At 35.6% G+C, this 18,979-nt stretch overlaps 1 protein-coding gene across 3 annotated transcripts in view; it reads left to right on the top strand.

The window, feature by feature from the left end:
- Positions 1–18,979, top strand: part of LOC122224035 (coiled-coil domain-containing protein 7-like) — a 134,101-nt gene that overhangs the window by 94,294 nt on the left and 20,828 nt on the right. For 2 of the 3 annotated variants that reach the window (XM_042945300.1, XM_042945301.1), the window contains one exon: positions 18,164–18,229. The exons of the other annotated variant lie outside the window; for it this stretch is intronic. In XM_042945300.1, coding sequence (XP_042801234.1) covers positions 18,164–18,229 — 66 coding nt within the window. The remainder of the gene's footprint in view (positions 1–18,163; positions 18,230–18,979) is intronic. 3 annotated transcript variants of the gene reach the window in all.

Below are 18,979 nucleotides of genomic sequence, written 5' to 3' on the forward strand. Positions count from 1 at the left end.
AGAGTTCTAAGATGCACTCTGGTTGGACTGGATAGCCCAGTGATCCTGTCAGTGGGGCTAAAAAGTGTAAATTCAAGTGTGATCTCCCATTTACTGTTTCTTTTCAAGGATCATCAACTCTTAAAATTTATAGAAACTTCACTTAGTTTTTTCTATGTATAGTGTCATGAATTCTTTCTGTTAAAATTACATACTTTTAAGTATTAAGGATATTAAGTCCTTAATACAAATATAAACAGTAATTATAATTACATTCCATCTGTACTTGAAAAAATTTCTTGCACATATCATAATATAATGTAATGTAGGAGGGACAGACTTGACAAAAAATATTGATTTTTTTTTAAATCTAAGGCTTCTAATTTTTTGTTAAAAAATTGAGATATAATTGACATATAACATTAATTTCAAAGCTGAAATTTTTAACACATAGTTGAGACATAATGTCCCTATTCCAACATAATGTACTATAAAATGGGATTATGATATAGTAATTGAGAATATGGGGTTAGAAAACAGGAAGGATCTCTATAGAATGTGTAGAGACAAAGGCTTGAGGGAACAAAGACTATTCAGAGAAATTCCAGTTCTTGAGTATGATAGGATTTTTGGATTGAGGAGAAGAATAGTAGGATGCCTGATAGAGGCCATTTATGGATGGCATAATAATTTGTATTTTGAATAAGAAATGGGGACTTATTGAAGAATATTAAGACTGATCCATTTGGTATTTTTAATGTTTTTTTTTTAATAATTTTTTTAACGTTTATTTACTATTGAGATACAGAGAGACACAGAGCGTGAGCAGGGGAGGGGTAGAGAGAAGCAGAGACACAAAATCCGAAGCAGGCTCCAGGTTCTGAGCTGTCAGCACAGGGCCAGACGCGGGGCTTGAACTCACAAACTGCAAGATCATGACCTGAGCCGAAGTCGGTCGCCTAACCAACTGAGCCACCCAGGCGCCCCCCCATTTGGTATTTTTAATTAAGATTACTCTTCCAGTTTTATGAAAGATGAATTTTGGGATAGAGATTGGATTTTGCAGTCAGGAAGAATAATTAGAGAGTTTTGGGAGTAATTTAACTCAGTGATAAACTAGCTAATTATGCTATATGAATTTATTAAGATGGAGTTGTAAATGATATTGTAATGTAAATTTCAGTGTTGCCAAATGGAAAGATTTAAATTTATAAAAATATTGATCCTTTCAAATTAATATAACAAAGGTAATAATGCATTTCTAATCAGAATTTAAAAAGGACCTTTTTTTTTTTTAATAAGGGAGACATAATTGGAAGATTATATAGAACTTAACTACAAAATCACCTAGGAGCCTTTTTAAACAAAAATGGTACTTCTTTGACCACTTTTTCAATTCCTTTTTAGATTATTGGTGTGTGTATTTGGGTAGTTTATATTTTAATATAGATTCATCCATTTTTAATGGTTTTGAAATTGCTTATAATTTTACATTATGCTTAGTGTTCTTTTTATTGTTTTTTTGCATCTCTATTTCTACATCTTTTCCCATTTATTTTTCATTTATAAAAGTATCTCTTTTTGTTTCTTTTCCTTTCAATCAGATTTGCTAGGAGATTGTATATTTTAAGTGCTTTCAACTAACTGATTTTATGTTCTATTTAACTGTTTTACTATTTTATTTCTTGTTGCTGTTAATGTTTTCTATTTAACTATTTTAATCTTCATCTTTGTTAATTTATTTGATCTTTTTTCTTTATTTTTAATTCATTTTCAAATCTGCATTAGTTGTTATATGTAATTTATTTTTGCACTCATTTTATGACAATAAACACTATTCAAACTATACATTTTTCACTGAATATTGAATTCTATAGGTGTTCTAAGTTTCCTTTGTTTCAAAAAGTGTAGTTTACTTTTTTATTGTTGGTTTACCTTTTTATAAAATTAACAGCAGACAATAAGACGTACAAATTCTCTACTTTCTGGATGTTTCAAAGGTTTTCTTTGTGGTCAAATGCATATTTTTGCTTCATTTTTCTATTATTCTATAGCAAGCTACACCAACATTTAGAGGCTTAATAGATCAATAATTATTTCTAATTGATTTTGGGGTTGGCTGGGCCCAGTGGGATGATTCCTATGCTTCATGTTTTATCAGCTGTGTTACTCATGTGGCTTCATTCAGCTGTGGACTGTTCAAGATGGCTTCCTCAGAAGTCTGGTGGTTGGTGCAATGACTAAGGGCTGAATTTTTCTCTCTCATGTCATTACTCATCATTTAGTAGTAAAACCCAAGCATCCTTACATGACAGCTGGAATCTAATAGGTCAAAAGTAGTAGCTGCAAGTCCTCTTATGACCTGGGCTCAGAAACCTGAGAACATAATTCCCATTACATTTTATTGGTTAGGGGCCAGCCAAGACTTAAAGGGAGGGAAATCTTATCATCTGTACCAGGTCTAGATGTGGGTTCTTGGCACAGCTGTTCTTGATCTGGAAATCTGTTATCTAAAAAGTTGAGTTATCTGTACCCCACTCCTCCCAACACATACTTAACACATACTACTGAGAAAAGGATAGGATAATTGCAATAGAAACTATTAGTCAAATAGAGGGGAAACAGAAAGCACATAGTTGAGAAATCTGCTATGAAATCCAAGCAGACACACGTCACCAGTTCTCCTGACTTTCAGGGTAGGGTATGTACTTTGATTGAAGTCTAGTTTTGCTCCCCGGGAATGATTCCCTAATCCAAAAATAAAGTAGTCCTTATTTTGGAGTGTGGCATGTAGATTTTCCTCTCTGAATCATCATTCCTTTTCCATAAGAAATGGCTCATGTTTGTAACTGAATAGCTCACTCAGCATGCTTCCTTCTCATAGCTTATTGGGGACCTAGAGATCTCTTTTAATTTTGAAATGTCTGTCATTTTAAGTGTAATATGATGATGTTTCTCTTAAAACTTTGTTTTCTTTGTATGTTACTGTGATTCCTTCTTTTACCCCAAAGCTACATCCATAATAAACGTCTTACTTAAAGTATGCCAGCCTTCTGCAGGACAATACCTTTAATTATTAAGCACTTTTGTCTTACTAGGATCCACAAAGAATATTTAAGTCTTTCTGAGGTCTTAACAGGGAGCCTTATAGTCACACCCTTGATTTGACTTTGATTCTGAAACTACATTTTACTGTCAGTACTATGGCTTTGATCTTTGCCCTAGTGATTTCTTACTTTGAGAATTTCTTTTGTGGGCAGTCCCAGATTCTCTATATGTTTTCTGATTTCTGCTTTAAAATTGAACAGTTCTTTCTTTAGTTTATTTCTCTTGCAATAAATTTATTGCATATCAGTAGTATAAGCCAAATAGTGTTTTAAGTATTCTGGCTGGAAATTTCCTTAGCCAGATCCACAAGTTTATTGGGTATGGTTTTAACCCTGCAAGTTATTCTAAGCCTGAAGTTTGTTTATTGTTCTATAACTATATAACAGAGCCTCCCCCCTATTTTTCAGCTTCCAATATCAGTTTTCCAGATTGGCAAGAGCAAAACCCATAAGGCTTGTTAGAGACTGGAATTGAAAGCTTTTGTAGTTTTTCCATCACATTCTGTAAGGAATTCTTAAGGCTAGCCAATATTCACAAGGCATAGAGTAGGAGAAATTGTTGGTAGCCAATTATGGAAATAAACAGAGTATCAAATTTTTGTAAATGTTCTAATGACATAAAATAATGCATATTTTCTATTACAAAGTATGCTTGTGAACTTTTCTTAAATGACAAAAGTACTCCAAAACTTGGTGATTTAAAACAATAGTTATTCAGGGAGGAGTAAAGATGGTGGGGAAGTAGGGGGACCAGGATTTCCCTCATCCCTCAAACACAGCTGTATGGAGGACAGATCACTTGGAACATCCAGGAAATCAATCTGTAGCGTGGCAGAAGGATCTCCACAGGTGGAGGGAGACAGTTTGGCAGGATCGAGGTATGAGGTACGTGCATATGACTTGGAGGAGATAAAATGGCATAGGCATGGAGGGGAAGGAACCTCTTCTGTGGAGAGACAAAAGGGAGAGAAAATGAGAGGGCTTTACTATCTTGTTAGCACAAGAGGAAAACCTCTCTGGACCATGGACTCAGGAATGAGAAAAATGGAGAGTGCCAGTTTCTATTTTGCAAACAGCCTTAGGAGCTAAAACTTGAAGGTACGAAAGTGTGTGACTTTCTCTGGACCAGAGCTGGCTGTGTGGGCACACCTGAGAGGGAAGGAGCCAGCTCCAGGGTGCTGTAGCGATCTCAGGGGCACACTGGGAGAGAACAGTCCCCTTTCTCAAGTACTGTGGGAAGAGAATTTATTGCTTCCCCAAGGATGAAAGACCCTTTATCAGCAGGGCTGAGGGGCACATGGTCCCATGTGGTGCAGGGCCCTTTAAGACATCAGAATTCCAGCCAAGCACCTAGAGGGCATGGGAGACTGTGGAGCAGGGCAAGCCAACTGCCCATGCTATTCTGTGAGGGCTGCCTGAACAGTGTGGTATGAGATACCTGGTCTGGGGAGGAGAAATTGGGTGTTGCCATTTTTCTACCGAATACCACCACAGTGGAGCTTCAGGGAGCAGCACAGCAGTCCCCAGTAAAGGAAGGACCCACTAACACCAAGCCCCCCTCCTCTGTGACTGGCAACTGCTTATCAACTGGAGGAAGACTGAGCCAACAGAGCCAGCGTCTCCTCCAGACTTATACACCCACTGGTCTCAGGCACCAACAAACAACTGGCTTTTGTTCTATCTTCTATTTGTTTGTTCTTCCCTTTTCTTTTTATTTCTACCCTCTTCTTTTTTTCTTTTGGAATCAGGCTCATAGTTTCTGATTTTTTTTTATCAATTCTTATAACTTCTTTTTATTTTACTTTCTCTCTGGATTAAGTCTTATAGTTCTTTTGACCCTCTGCTTTTTTTTTCTTTTTCCCTTTCATTTTTCTCTTTATATGGGATAAGGCTTCCCCACCTTTTCCTTTTTTTCCATGGTTACTTGAGTGAACAAATCAAAGCACACCTGGTTGAAAGTCCAAACACTCCATCACTACAAGCAAGGATGAGCTTTACAGAGGATTGACTAGTGGAATAGAGCAGTCAAAGCACAACAGAGTGCATGGACCACACTCCAAAAATACTTCCTGAAGTGCCAGTCCTGGACAGTGTATGACCCCTTTTTAATATAGTAGTACTTGCAGGTGCAGGACACATAACAAGCTACTAAAACATACAAAAGACAGAAACCAGCCAAAATGATGAAAGAACTCTCCTGAAAAGAAAATTCAGGAAGAAATGATAGCCAGATAATTTCTCACAACAGATATAAACAATATATCTGAACAAGAACTTAGAATCACAGTCATAAGAGTAATAGCTTGAAAAAGCATAGAAAACAACAGAGAATCTATTGTTGCTGAGGTCAAAAACCTAAGAAATAGTCACAATGAATTAAGAAATGTTGTAAATGAGATGCAAAATAAACTAGATACAGTGAGAGTGAGGATGGAAGAAGCAGAGGGAAGAATAGGTGAAATAGATGATAAAATTATGGAAAATGATGAAGCTAAAAAAAAGGGGGGGTGAAATTTAATTACTAGACCACAAAGGGAGAATTAGCTAAATCATTCCATGAAATGAAACAATATCCATTTCATAGAAGTTCCAGAAGAAGAAGAAGAGAGAAAGGGGCAGAAGGTTTATTTGAACAAATTATAGCTGAGAACTTCCCTAATCTGGGGGAGGAAACAGGCACCCAGGGCCAAGAGGCACAGAGAACTCCCTTAAAAATCAACAAAAACAGGTCAACACCATGACATATCATAGTGAAACTGGCAAAATACAAAGATAAAGAGAGAATGCTGAAAGCAGCTAGGGACAAATGGGCCTTAACCTACAAGGGTAGACACATAAGGGTAGTAGCAGACCTATCCACTGAAACTTGGCAGGTCAAAAGGGAGTGGCAGGAAATATTCAATGTGCTTAATAGGAAAAATAAGCAGCCAAGAATCCTTTATCCAGCAAGCCTGTCAGTCAGAATAGAAGGGAGAGAGAAAGCTTTCCCAAAGAAAAACTAAAGGAGTTCATGACCACTAAACTAGTCCTGCAGGAGATCTGAAGGGGGATTCTGTGAGTGGAAAGTAGCAGACTACAAAGGACCAGAGCTATCACAAAACCTACAGATAACACAATGGCACTAAATCCATATCTTTCAGTAATCACTCTGAATGTAAATGGACTAAATGTCCCAATCAAAAGACATAGGGTATCAGAATGGATTGAAAAAAATAAGATCTATCTATATGCTGCCTACAAAAGACTCATTTTAGACCTGAGGACACCTGCAGATTGAAAGTGAGGGGATGGAGAACCATCATGCTACTGGAATTCAAAACGAAGCTGGAATAACCATACTTCTATCAGACAAATTAGATTTTAAAACAAAGGCTGTAACAAGAGATGAAGAAGGGCATTATATCATAATTAAGGGGTCTATCCATCAAGAAGAGCTAACAATTGTGGAAATTGTTCCCAAATGTGGAAATCCCCAAATATATAAATCAATTAATCACAAACATATATAAATGTATAGATAATACTGGGATTGTAGGGGTTTTAATACTCCACTTACAACAATGGACAGATCATATAGGCAGAAAATCAATGCAATCCCAATCAAAATCACACCAACATTCTTCACGGACCTGGAACAAGTAATCTTAAATTGTATATGGAACCACAAAAAACCCTGAATATCCAAAGTAATGTTGAAAAAGAAAATCAATCCTGGAGAAATCACAATCCCAACTTTTACTTGTATTACAAAGCTGTAACCATCAAGACAGTATGCTACTGGCACAAAAACAGACACATAGATCAATGGAAGAGAACACAGAACCCAGGAATGGACCCACAGACATATGGCCAACTAATCTTTGACACATCAGGAAACAGTATCCAATGGAAAAAAGACAGTCTCTTCAGCAAACAGTGCTGGGAGAAATGGACCACTTTCTTACACCATACACAAAAATGATTTCAAAATGGATGAAAGACCTAAATGTGAGACAGGAAACCATCAAAATCCTGAAGGAGAAAATAGGCAGCAATCTCTTTGACCTTGGCCAAGCAGCATCTTACTTGACATGTCTCTGAAAACAAGGGAAATAAAAGCAAAAATGTACTATTGGGACCCCACCAAGATAAAAAGGTTCTTCAGAGCAAAGGAAACAATCAACAAAACTAAAAGGCAACTGATGGAATGGGAGACGATATTTGCAAATGACATATTGAATAAAGTTTTAGTATCAAAAATCTATAAAGAATTTACCCAACTCAACACTTAAAAAACAAATAATCTGAAGAAATGGGCAGAAGACATGAATAGACACTTTTCCAAAGAAGATATCCAGATGGCTAACAGACATGTGAAAAGATGCTCAGCATCACTCATCTTCAGGGAAATACAAATCAAAACCACAATGAGATACCACCTCATAATAGAGTGGCTAAACTTAACAACTCAGGGAACAACAGATGTTGGTGAGGATGTGGAGAAAGAGGATCTCTTTTGCACTGCTGGTGGGGATGCAAACTAGTGCAGCCACTCTGGAAAACAATGTGGAGGTTCCTTAAAAAAAATTAGAATTACCCTGTGACCCATCAATTACACTACTAGGAATTTATCCAAGGGATACAGGAATGATGATTCATAGGGGCACATATACCCCAATGTTTATCACAGTGCTAAATCAACAATAACCAAATTATGGAAAGAGCCTAAATGTCCATCCACTGATGAATGGGTTAAGAAGATGTGGTACATATATTTTTTAATTATTTTATTTTAAATAATTCAGAGAATGGGTATAAGTGAGCAAGGGACAGAGAGAGAGAGAGAGAGAGAGAGAGAGAGAATCCAGGAGGGGCAGAAGGAACGAGAGAAAGAGAGGCAGGAATCACTGGAAGCAGGGCTTAAGCTCACCCTATGCAGTGCTCAAGCTCACCCGATGTGGGACTCAAACTCATGAACGGTGAGATCATGACCTGAGCCAAAGTCATATGCTTAATGACTGAGCCACCCAGATGCCCATTTACCTTATGACCCAGGAATAGCACTACTAGGAATTTATCCAATTCATAGTAGCACATGTACCCCGATGTTTAAAAGCACTATCAACAATAGCCAAATTATGGAAAGAGCCCAAATTGTACATCAACTGATGAATGGATAAAGAAGATTTGTAATACACACACACACACACACACACACACACACACACACACACACACACACACTGGAATACTACTCAGTGATGAAAAAGAATGCAATCTTACCATTTGCACCAACATGGATGGAACTGGAGGGTACTATGGTAAGTGAAATAAGTCCATCAGAGAAACACATATATAACATGATTTCATGCAAATGTGGAATTTGAGAAACTCAACAGATGAACATAGGGGAAGGGAAGGAAAAATAAGATAAAAACAGCAAGGGGAGCAAACCATAAGAGACTCTAAACAGAGAACAAACTGAGGGTTGATGGGGGTGGAGAAAACGGGTGATGGGCATTGAGGAGGACACTTGTTGAGATGAACACTGGATTCTACTGCTGAAGCCAAGACTACACTGTATGTTAACTAACTCGAGAATAAAAGAAATACGTAGATAGTCATTATTTCTCAGAGTGACTGGTTAAATGTTCTTTGGGAAGGCTTGGCTTGGGTTGGATGGTTTTAGCTTTATCCACATGTATGCAGTCCCAGGTGGGACATCTGTGACAGATGGGACCTCTTCCTAGTCTCATATCCTCTAAAAGGCTAGCCCTGGGTGGTTTACAGAAGGATTTACAATAGTAAGAGCACAACAAAGCTGGAAAGACTTCTTTTGGCCAATATCTAAAAAACCTCAGATACTGTCTTTTGCATTGTATCCTATTGGCCAATGCAAGTCACAGGCCAGCCCACTTTTAAGGAGTTGAAAAAATAGACTCCATCTTTTGAGGGGAGCTACTACAATTTATGGCCATTGTATTCTACCATATGGAGTACATGTTTTCTTTCCCTTTCTCTTCCCACCCTTACTCTCTTTATAAAATTCAATGGTATCTAGATTTATCTGTATCTTTATTAGTAAATATATTAGGCTGCTATATAAAGAGACCCCATACAATTCAATATCTTAAACATGATAGAATATTATTTTTTTCTCATGGAAGGTTTGGGTAAAGAGTGTCAGGTAGGTATAGTAGTTGCATGTTGTTTGGGACCCAGTCTTCTTCTTGCCTTTATTTCTCATTGAAGTATAGAAATTTCACCAGATCTTAAATTTTTTTATTTAATCAAGGAAGTTTTATTGTCATACTTATTTCATTATTATTTATATTTTTTTATCTTACCCTTATGAGACTAATATTTAAATATTATGATTCCTAGATCTAATCTTTAGGTTTTCTATATTTTTGGTCTTGGCTTCTATTCGTATGTTTGTGTGTGTAGGTGTGTGCTATGAAATATTTATTTTGTTTACTTTCCATAGTTTTAAATCAATTTTCAAAAGTAGCCTTTCTCCTTTTTATTTCTTCTTGACTTTTTAAAATTGTTATTAATTTTAATTCTAATATAGTTATCACACAGTGTTATATTAGTTTTAGGTGTACAATATAGTGACTGACAATTCTATACATAACTTAATGCTTATCATGGTAAGTGTACTCTTTAAACCCCATCACCTATTTTACACATCACCTCACCCGACTCCACCTATAGTTCTCTGTAGTTGAGTCTGTTTCTTGATTTGCCTCTCTTGCTCTTTCTTTTCACATTTATTCATTTGGTTTTTTTTCTTACACTCTATGCATAAGTGAAATCATACGGTATTTGTCATTCTCTGACTGACTTACTACGCTTACTTAGCATTATACTCTCTAGAACCGTCCATGTTGTTACAAATGGCAAGATTCTGTTCTTTTTTATGGCTGAATAATATACCATCATATATATATCCACATCTTCTAAATCCATTCACCTATTGATGGACATTTGAGCTGCTTCAATAATGTGGCTATTGTAAATGATGCTGAAATACACATAGAGGTGCATGTATCTCTTTGAATTAGTGTTTTTGTAGTTTTTGGTAAATACCCAGTAGTGGGATTATTGGATCATAAGATAGTTCTAATTTTAACTTTTTGAAGAACCTCCGTGCTTTTTTCCACAAGGTCTGCACCAGTTTGCATTCCCACCAAAAGTACACCAGGGTTTCTTTTTCTCCCCATCCTTGACAGCACCTGTTGTTTCTTGTGTTATTGATTTTAGTCATTCTGACAGGTATGAGATGATACCTCAATGTAGCTTTAATTTGCATTTCCCTCATGATGAGTGGTGTTGAGCATCTTTTCATGTATCTGGTGGCCATCTGGATGTCTTCTTTGGAGAAATATCTGTTCATATCTTTTGTCCATTTTTAAATTGGATTATTTGGTTTTTGGGTGTTGAGTTGTATCAGGTCTTTATTCATGTTGGATACAATGCTTTATCAGATATGTTATTTGCAAATGTCTTCTCCCATTCCATAGGTTGCATTTTACTTTTGTTGATTGTTTCCTTCACTGTGAAGTGGATTTTTATTTTGATGAAGTCCCAATAGTTTATTTTTGCTTTTGTTTCCCTTGCCTTGGGAGACATATCTAGAAACACATTGCTATTGTCAATGTCAGAGAAATTAAACCCTGTGCTCTCTTCTGGGATTTTTATGGTCTTGTCTCATACTTGGGTGTTTAATCCATTGTGAGTTTATTTTTGTGTATGCTATGAGAAAGTGGTCCAATTTCATTCTTTTTTATGTTGCTGTCTAGTTTTCCCACCCTATTTTTTGGAGAAAATGTCTCTTTCTTTGCATATTGTTTCCTCCTTTGTCAAGGTTTAATTGACCATTATAATTGTGTTTCTGTGTCTTCTATTCTGTTCCATTGATCTATTTGTCTGTTTTTGTGTCAGTACCATACTGTGTTGATTACTGTGGCTTTGTAATGGAACATGAAGTCTGGAATTGTGATACCTCCAGCTTTGCCTTTTCAATTTCAATATTTCTTTGGCTATTTTAGGTATTTTGTGGTTCCATACAAATTTTAGGATTGTTATAGTTTTGTGAAAAATACTGTTAGTATTTTGATAGGGATTGCATTAAATGTGTAGATTGCTTTATGTACTATAGACATTAAACAATATTTGTTCCTCCAAACCTTGAGTGTGCTATGTCTTCCCATTTCTTTGTGTCATTGTCAATTTCTTTTATAAATGTTTTATACTTTTCAGAGTACAGGTCTTTTACCTCTTTGGTTAAGTTTATTCCTAGGTATCTTTTGATTTTGATGCAATTATAAATGGGATTATTTTCTGAAATTCTCTTTCTGCTACTGCATCATTAGTGTATAGAAATTAAACAGATTTTTGTATATTTAGTATTCCATGACTTTACTAAATCAATCAGTTCTGGTAGTTTTTTTGTGGAGTCTTTCAGATTTTTTATGTATAGCATCATGTCATCTGCAAATAGTGAAAGTTTTACTTCTGCCTTACAAATTTGGATGCCTTTTATTTCTTTTTGTTGTCTGATTGCTGTGGCTAGGACTTCCAGTATTATATTAAATAAAAGTGATGTGAGTGGACATCCTGGTGTTGTTTCTGACTTTAGGGGAAAAGCTCTCAGTTATTCACCATTGAGTATGATGTTTGCTGTGGATTTTTCATATAAGGCCTTTATTAACTTGAGGTATGTTCCTGCTAAACTACTTGGTTTAGAGTTTTTATCATGAATGGATGTTACACTTTATCAAATGCTTTTTTTGCATTTATTGAAATGATCATATGGTTTTTATCCTTTCTCTTATTGATGTTATATAGCATGTGAATATTGAACCAACCTTGCATCACAGTAATAAATCCCACTTGATTGTGGTGAATGATGCTTTTAATGTATTGTTGGATTTGGTTTGCTAGTGTTTTGTTCAGGATTTTTGCATTTGTGTTCATCAGAGATACTAGGATGATAGTTCTCTTTTTTGTGGTAATGCTGGCCTTATAGAATGAATTTGGAAGTTTTTCTTTGTCTTTTATTTGTTGAGAAAAATACGTATTAACTCTTCTTTAGATGTTTTGTAGAATTCACCTGTGAAGCCCTCTGGTCCTGGACTTTTCTTTGTTGGGATTTTTTTGATTACTGATTCAATTTCTTTGCTGGTAATCAGTCTGTTCAAATTTTCTCTTTCTTCTTGATTCAGTTTTGGTAGGTTATATGTTTCTAGGAATTTATCCATTTCTTCCAGGTTGTCCAATTTGTTGGAATATAATTTTTCATAATATTACCTTATATTTTTTGTATTACTGTGGTGCTGATTGTTGTTTCTTCTCTTTCACTTGTGATTTAGAGTTTTATTAGAGTACCACCTCTTTTTTTATGAGTCTGTCTACAGGTTTACCAATTTTGTCCCTCTCTTCAAAGAGCCAGCTCCTGGTTTCATTGATTTGTTCTCTTATTTTTTAGATTCTATATCATTTATTTCTGCTCTAATCTTTATTGTTTTCTTCCTTCTGCTGTTTTGGGGTTTTGTTTGTTCTTCTTTTTTAACTCCTTTAGGTGTAAGGTTAAGTTGTTTGAGATGTTTCTTCCTTTTTGAGGTAGGTATATTTTGCTATAAACTTTTCTGTTAAAACTTTGCTGGATCCCGAAATTTTGTACCTTTATATTTTCATTTCATTTGTCTCCATGTAATTTTTAATTTTTTCTTTGATTTCATGGCTGACCCATTAATTGTTTAATAGCATGTTATTTAACCTCCATATATTAGTGGTCTTTCCATATTTTTCTTGTGGTTGATTTCTAGTTTCATAGCATTGTGGTCAGAAAAGTTGCATGGTATGACCATGATATCTTGGAATTTCTTGAATTTGTTTGTGGCCTAATATGTGATCAACTATGGAGAATGTTCCATGTTTACTTGAAAAGAATGTGTATTCTACTGTTATATGATGGAGTGTTCTGGATATATCTGTCAGGTCCATCTGGTCCAACATGTCATTCAAAGCCAGTTTTTCCCTTGTGGATTTTATGTTTGGATGATCTGTTCATAAATGTAAGTGGGATGTTAAAGCCCTCTTCTATTATTATATTACTACTGATTAGTTCCTTTATTTTTGTTATTAACTTTTGCATATTTCAGTGCTTCCATGTTAAGTGCATAAATATTTACAACATTGTACAATATATACAAAATTGTTGTATCTTCTGTTGGATTGTCCACTTTTATTATTTATGTAGTATTATTCTTTATCTCTTGTTAAACTCTTTTTTAAAGTCTATTTTGTCTGACATAAATATTGCTACTTAAGCTTTCTTTTGACATCCATTTGCATGATGTTTCTCCATTCCTTCACTTTCAATCTACAGGTGTCTTTAGGTCTGAAATTAGTGTCTTGTAGGAAGCATATGAATGAATCTTGGTTTTTTAGTTCTCTCTGTCTCTGTGTCATTTGATTCAAGCATTTAGTCCATTTACGCTCAACCATTTTGTTACATGTTTTGTGGTTGTTTCTACAGGTTTTCTCTGATTCTTTTATCCCTTGCTGTTTTTAATCATTTGCTGTCTTTCTTTAGTGATGTACTTGGATTCCATTCTTTTTATTCCTTGCATATTTATTACTCATTTTTGGTTTGTGATTACCATTACGTTTGTGTATAACATCTTCTGCATGTAACAGTCTGTATTATGTTGATGGTCACTTAAATTGGAACCCATTCTTTACTCTTCCACCCCCATTTAAGGTGTGTAATGTCATATTTTAAATTATTTTGTGAATCCCTTGAACAAATATATCCCTTGAACAGATATATACTTATTTTTACTTCTTTTGTGTTTTTCACTATTCATATTCTTACTTACAGTCTTTCCTTTCCACTCTAAGAGTCCCCTTTAATATTTCTTAGAGCTGTTCTAGTGGGCATGAACTCCTTTAGTTTTTATTTGTCTGAGAAACTCACTAACTCTCCTTCTATTCTGAATCATAGCCTTACTGAATAGGGTATTATTGGCTGTGGATTTCTTCCTTTTAGCACTTTTAATATATCATGCTACTCCTTTCTGTCCTGTGAAGGTCCTGCTGAAAAACCTGCTGATAGCCTTCCAGGGTTTCCCTTGCTTGTAACTGTCTTCTTTTTTCTTGCTGCTTTAAAATTTTTTTTCTTTGTCACAACAGTTTGATTAGCATGTGTCTTGGTGTGGACCTCCTTGGGTTGATTTTGTTGAGGCATCTCTGTCCCTTCTGGATCTAGATATCTGTTTCCTTCCCCAGATTAGGGAAGTTTTCAGCTATTATTTCTTCAAACAAATTTTCTGCTCCCTTTTGTCTCTCTTTCTTCTAGGATCCCTATACTGTAAATATTATGCTTGATGAAGTCATTGAGTTTCCTAAATCTATTCTCATTTTGTTTATTTTTTTCTCCCACTTGCTTAAGTTGATTACTTTCCATTACTCTGTCTTCTAGGCCATTAATTTGTTCCTCTGCTTCCTCTAGCCTGCTATTTATTCCATCATGTCTATTTTTAATTTTAATTAGTGTGTTCTTGGGTCTCTGCCTGGTTCTTTTTTTATCTCTTTGTTAAGGGTCTTACTGATGTCTTCCACTCTTCTTCTCAAGTCCAGTGGGTATCCTTGTAATCATTATTTTTAATTCTCTATCAGGCATAATAGGTACATCTTTTTTACTTAGGTCTCTTGCTATAATTTTGACCTGTTCTTTCATTTGGGACATATTCTTCTGTCTCCTCATTTTGCCTACCTCTGTGTGTCTGTTTCTGTGTTTTAGGAAACTCAGCTACAACTCTTCTTCTTGAAAGTAGTGGGTGGGACACTGTTTTAACAAGGCTGTCTCTGTCACCTTCCACAAGGGGTTTGCAGCCCGTTCTGAGACTGTGACAGCCAAGGCTGCTCAGGAGCTACCATTTTAATGAGGTGCGTTCATCCTCTGTACGAGGTTGGGAGATGCAATTGACAAGGTTTTCACCAGTTTTATGGGGAGGGGAACTGTAGTTTTAGGACTGAGGTAGACTCAGCTGGAGGGGGCAAAGCATGGTATAGGGAGGTTAGGTAGTGAATGCCAGTGCCTGGCTGGTTCCTGCAGGTGGCTGTGTGACTATACTGTGGGAGAGGGAGGGAAATATCACCTGCCAGCTCTTTTTTTTCCTGGAGAAGTCCATCAGTGAACTCTGAGATTACTAACTCTCCCTCCTACATGCCCCAGGTATTTTTGCAACTGCTGCTTCTAAGCTGTATATCTTCCCAGATGTTTCACTGTCTCTTTAAGACTGGGGACTCAGCTTCCTAATGCATGCCCTCCAGACTCTGCCAGAGTGGAACTACTGATTTTTGAAAGTTCTAGGGTTTAAGTCCTGATGGTTGTAAGAACTCATGAAATCCAGCCCCCCTGATTTTCATATTTTTTTAAAAAAATTATTTATTGATTTTGAGAGAGATAGCACCAGCTGGAGAGGGGCAGAGAGAGAGGGGAACAGAGGATCTGAAGTGGGCTCTGTGCTGACAGCAGAGAACCGTATGCAGGGCTTGAACTCATGCACTGTGAGATCATGACCTGAGCTGAAGTCCGACACTCAAACCACTGAGCCATCTGGGTGCCCCAGGCTCCTCTGATTTTCAAGGCCAAATGCTACGGGAATTCAACTTCCCCATTCAGGCTCTCTGTGTTGACAGTCTGTTTCTCACCACTCTATGCACCCACAGATCCTTCCCTCCCATGGGTGGTCTGCTGTCCATTTAGGTCCTTACAGAATCTCTGCCCTTTCTACCCTCTTTGATGTACTAGCCTTTTGTCTACATTTAGTTGTGGATTTTTGCTTCTAGTCTTTGGGTCTTTGTCTGGGTTATTTGCACTGGTGTGTTATCTAGTTGTATCTGTGGGATGAGGTGAGTTTAGGGTCCTCCTACTCTGTCATCTTCCCAGGAAGCCCAACAGAGTCTTTCCTCTTGACATTTTAAGTTAAAAACATGTTTAAAAAAATATTTGCATCCATCAGAGCTCTCTGAGTTCTAATTTTTTTTTGTAGTTATTTTCTGTCTGTCCCTTTAGAGCTGCCTTAATGGAGATGCCTCCTTGGATTGTTCAGCTTGGTCTCCCTCTCTGAAGTTGCTTAATCCCATTAGATGGCTTATTATATTTCTATGCCTGTTTATGAATGTGAGTTTTTTCAACACATAAATCATATGTAGAGAGCTCTTGAGCAGTAGCTAGAAGAGTTGTTTTTGTCTTCATTATTACCTGTTTCTATTTTTATAGATACTGTGTCCTCTCAGATTTCAATGAGAATAAAAATGTAGATTTAAAACATTTTTTAGTTTCTAAAAATAATTTTTTCAGAAGAGAAACATTTGTTCTCTATTTTAAAGATGGTTTTCTGTTTTCATTTGGAGATCATATTTTTCTGATGAGAGACAGTCATTCAAATAATCATTTCTCTGTGTGTAATTTGGCATTGTCTTTGTCTACTTTTAAGATTTTTCTCATTTTACTTGGTTTTCAGCATTTCACTCTGATGAAAATTTGGGAAAATTTCAGGTATTATTTCATTACTTTTTATATCACTCTCTCTTTTCCTTATGGGAATAAAATTACATGTTAGATTTTTGATAGTATCCCTTATGTTCCTCAGTCCCTCTTCATTTTAAAAATCTTTGTTCTCTTTGTCTTTAGATAGGTATTTTCTACTGATGTATCTTCAAATGGCCTGACTTTTCCCACTGTCTTATCCTATTTGCTCCTACCTAGGCTCATCAATTACATTTTTTAAAAATTCAGGTGCTGTATTTTTTTCTACTATAATTTACATTGGGTATTTTTATAGTTTGTATTAATCTACCAAGATTTTTATTATTTCATTCATTATGAACATATTTTCTCTTACTTTGGGTTTTGTAATAATAGTTGATTTAAAATTCTTCTACACTAACTTTAAAGTAGAATCTGTCTTAGGATCACTCTCTGTAGATTATTCTTATCTTTTGAGTAAGTCTCATTTTGCTGTTTCTTCAAATGTCAAGTAATTATAAATTATTGAATATTGAGAATATCATCTTTAAGCTCTGGATTCTACTATATTCTTCTAGTACGGTTAGTCCTACTTTTGTCTTGTTTTGTTTTAATATATAAATAATGTTTTTGGATGCAAAATGAAAATTCTGTGTTTAGGAGGAGCTCAAATTGCATTCAGTTCTTTTAGCTTTTGATAGGCTTCTTAGAGTCTTCCCTATGCATATGTGGTTTGGGCTTGAGTGAGATTTGGGCAGGGTTTATACAGAGTTTCGGGCTCCTTATCTCAATCAAGCTCTCTTCTTTGTATGACTTGCCCTAAGTTTTGCAGTGATTTCCTTCCTCTGGTTTATAAGGTCTAAAAAATTGCTTTCTATCAGCTATTAGGTGCCCTGTCTGGCTCATGTAGCGCTTGACTTCAGATTACAAGCCAGGAAATAAGAATTTTACCTAGGACTCTTTTCTTCTTCCAAGTGTTACTTTCTCTCAATAATCTACTTATTTTTGGTTTCTCTTCAGTGTTGATGTTTGTTTTTGTTTTGAGTTTGTAGTTTTTATGTGTGGCAGGGTCTGTTCACTAGCAACTTTCTCTGCTGTACCAGAAGCAGAACAGGGGATCTTAGATATGGTTCCTCAAACTGTCTCCCATCTCATGGAGAATTCTTGATACATTTCATGTGTAACAGAGTCCATTCATTCACACAAACTCAGAACTGTGTTTATTTTCTGTTAAGAGTAGAGTTGCTTTTTTTCATAAAATTTGAAATGTTTATATTTAAATATATCAGGTCTAGAGAAGCAGAGATATGAAATATTTAGCTTATTGTAGTTATAATTTACCAGATTCAAGGTCATTTTTCCTATACAAAATCAATAGGAAGCTACAGCTGCAGAAATTATCCACCATTATGCCACAGAAATATGTGAATAAATGTGTATGTTCAAATCATCATCTTGGCTATCTGTGGATTATAGACAGATGATAATTGTAACAATTTATAGAAACAGAGCTACTAAAATGAATATATTTTTCCTTTATATTATATCACAGAAAGTAGCATTTGCTCTGGAAGTTGAGAACAAAGTCCTTCAGGAAAAATTGAAACAGGCTTTACAGGTAAATGATAAAGGTTCTTTTAAAATTGTTAACAAATGAAGGAAATATCTGTAAACAACTTCTAAATGAATGATTTTGACCTTGAAAATGAATAGGTTTATGTGTTGTACTTTTTTGCCAGATTTAAAGTATATTCATTTTATGTACTAGGATATATTAATAAAATTTAATACTCATTCTTATTAAAAATGGTAAACTAGATAGAAAGAAAAGTAAACTTGCTTAATCAAATAAATCTGTTTCAAGCTGAGACACTGTTATATGTGAAATCCTGCAGGCATTCCAACTAAACTCAATTAAACTAGGATGCTGGTTTTTTACCACTCACTGAAATTTGTGTTAAATGATCAAAGAAAGGAAAAAGCTACAAACATTTTCATAAGTGGATAGACAAAAGTATGATTATTTGTATATTAATTTTCCTTTGGAAAAATGCAAGATAATACACAAATTTATTAATGATATAATTCAAAAAGCTGGCTGAGGACAAAATAGATATAAAAAAGCAATAGAAGAAGGCTGGGAAAATGGTGGAATACGAGGACTGTAAGCATATTTCACTCCAGATACAGCTAGGTAACACTTATATCAGCATAAATAATCCAGAAAACAATGTGAAGCCTGGCAGAACAAACTCCATGAGTAAAGGTAGAACAGAGGCCACATCGAAGAGGGTAAGAGTGAGGACATGTCCCAAGAAGGGAGGGATACAATGGATGAAGAGAAGGAAGAGAAACAGATTGTCACACT

The sequence above is a fragment of the Panthera leo genome, chromosome B4, assembly GCF_018350215.1.
Source record: "Panthera leo isolate Ple1 chromosome B4, P.leo_Ple1_pat1.1, whole genome shotgun sequence".
In the NCBI taxonomy this organism is placed as follows: domain Eukaryota; kingdom Metazoa; phylum Chordata; class Mammalia; order Carnivora; family Felidae; genus Panthera; species Panthera leo.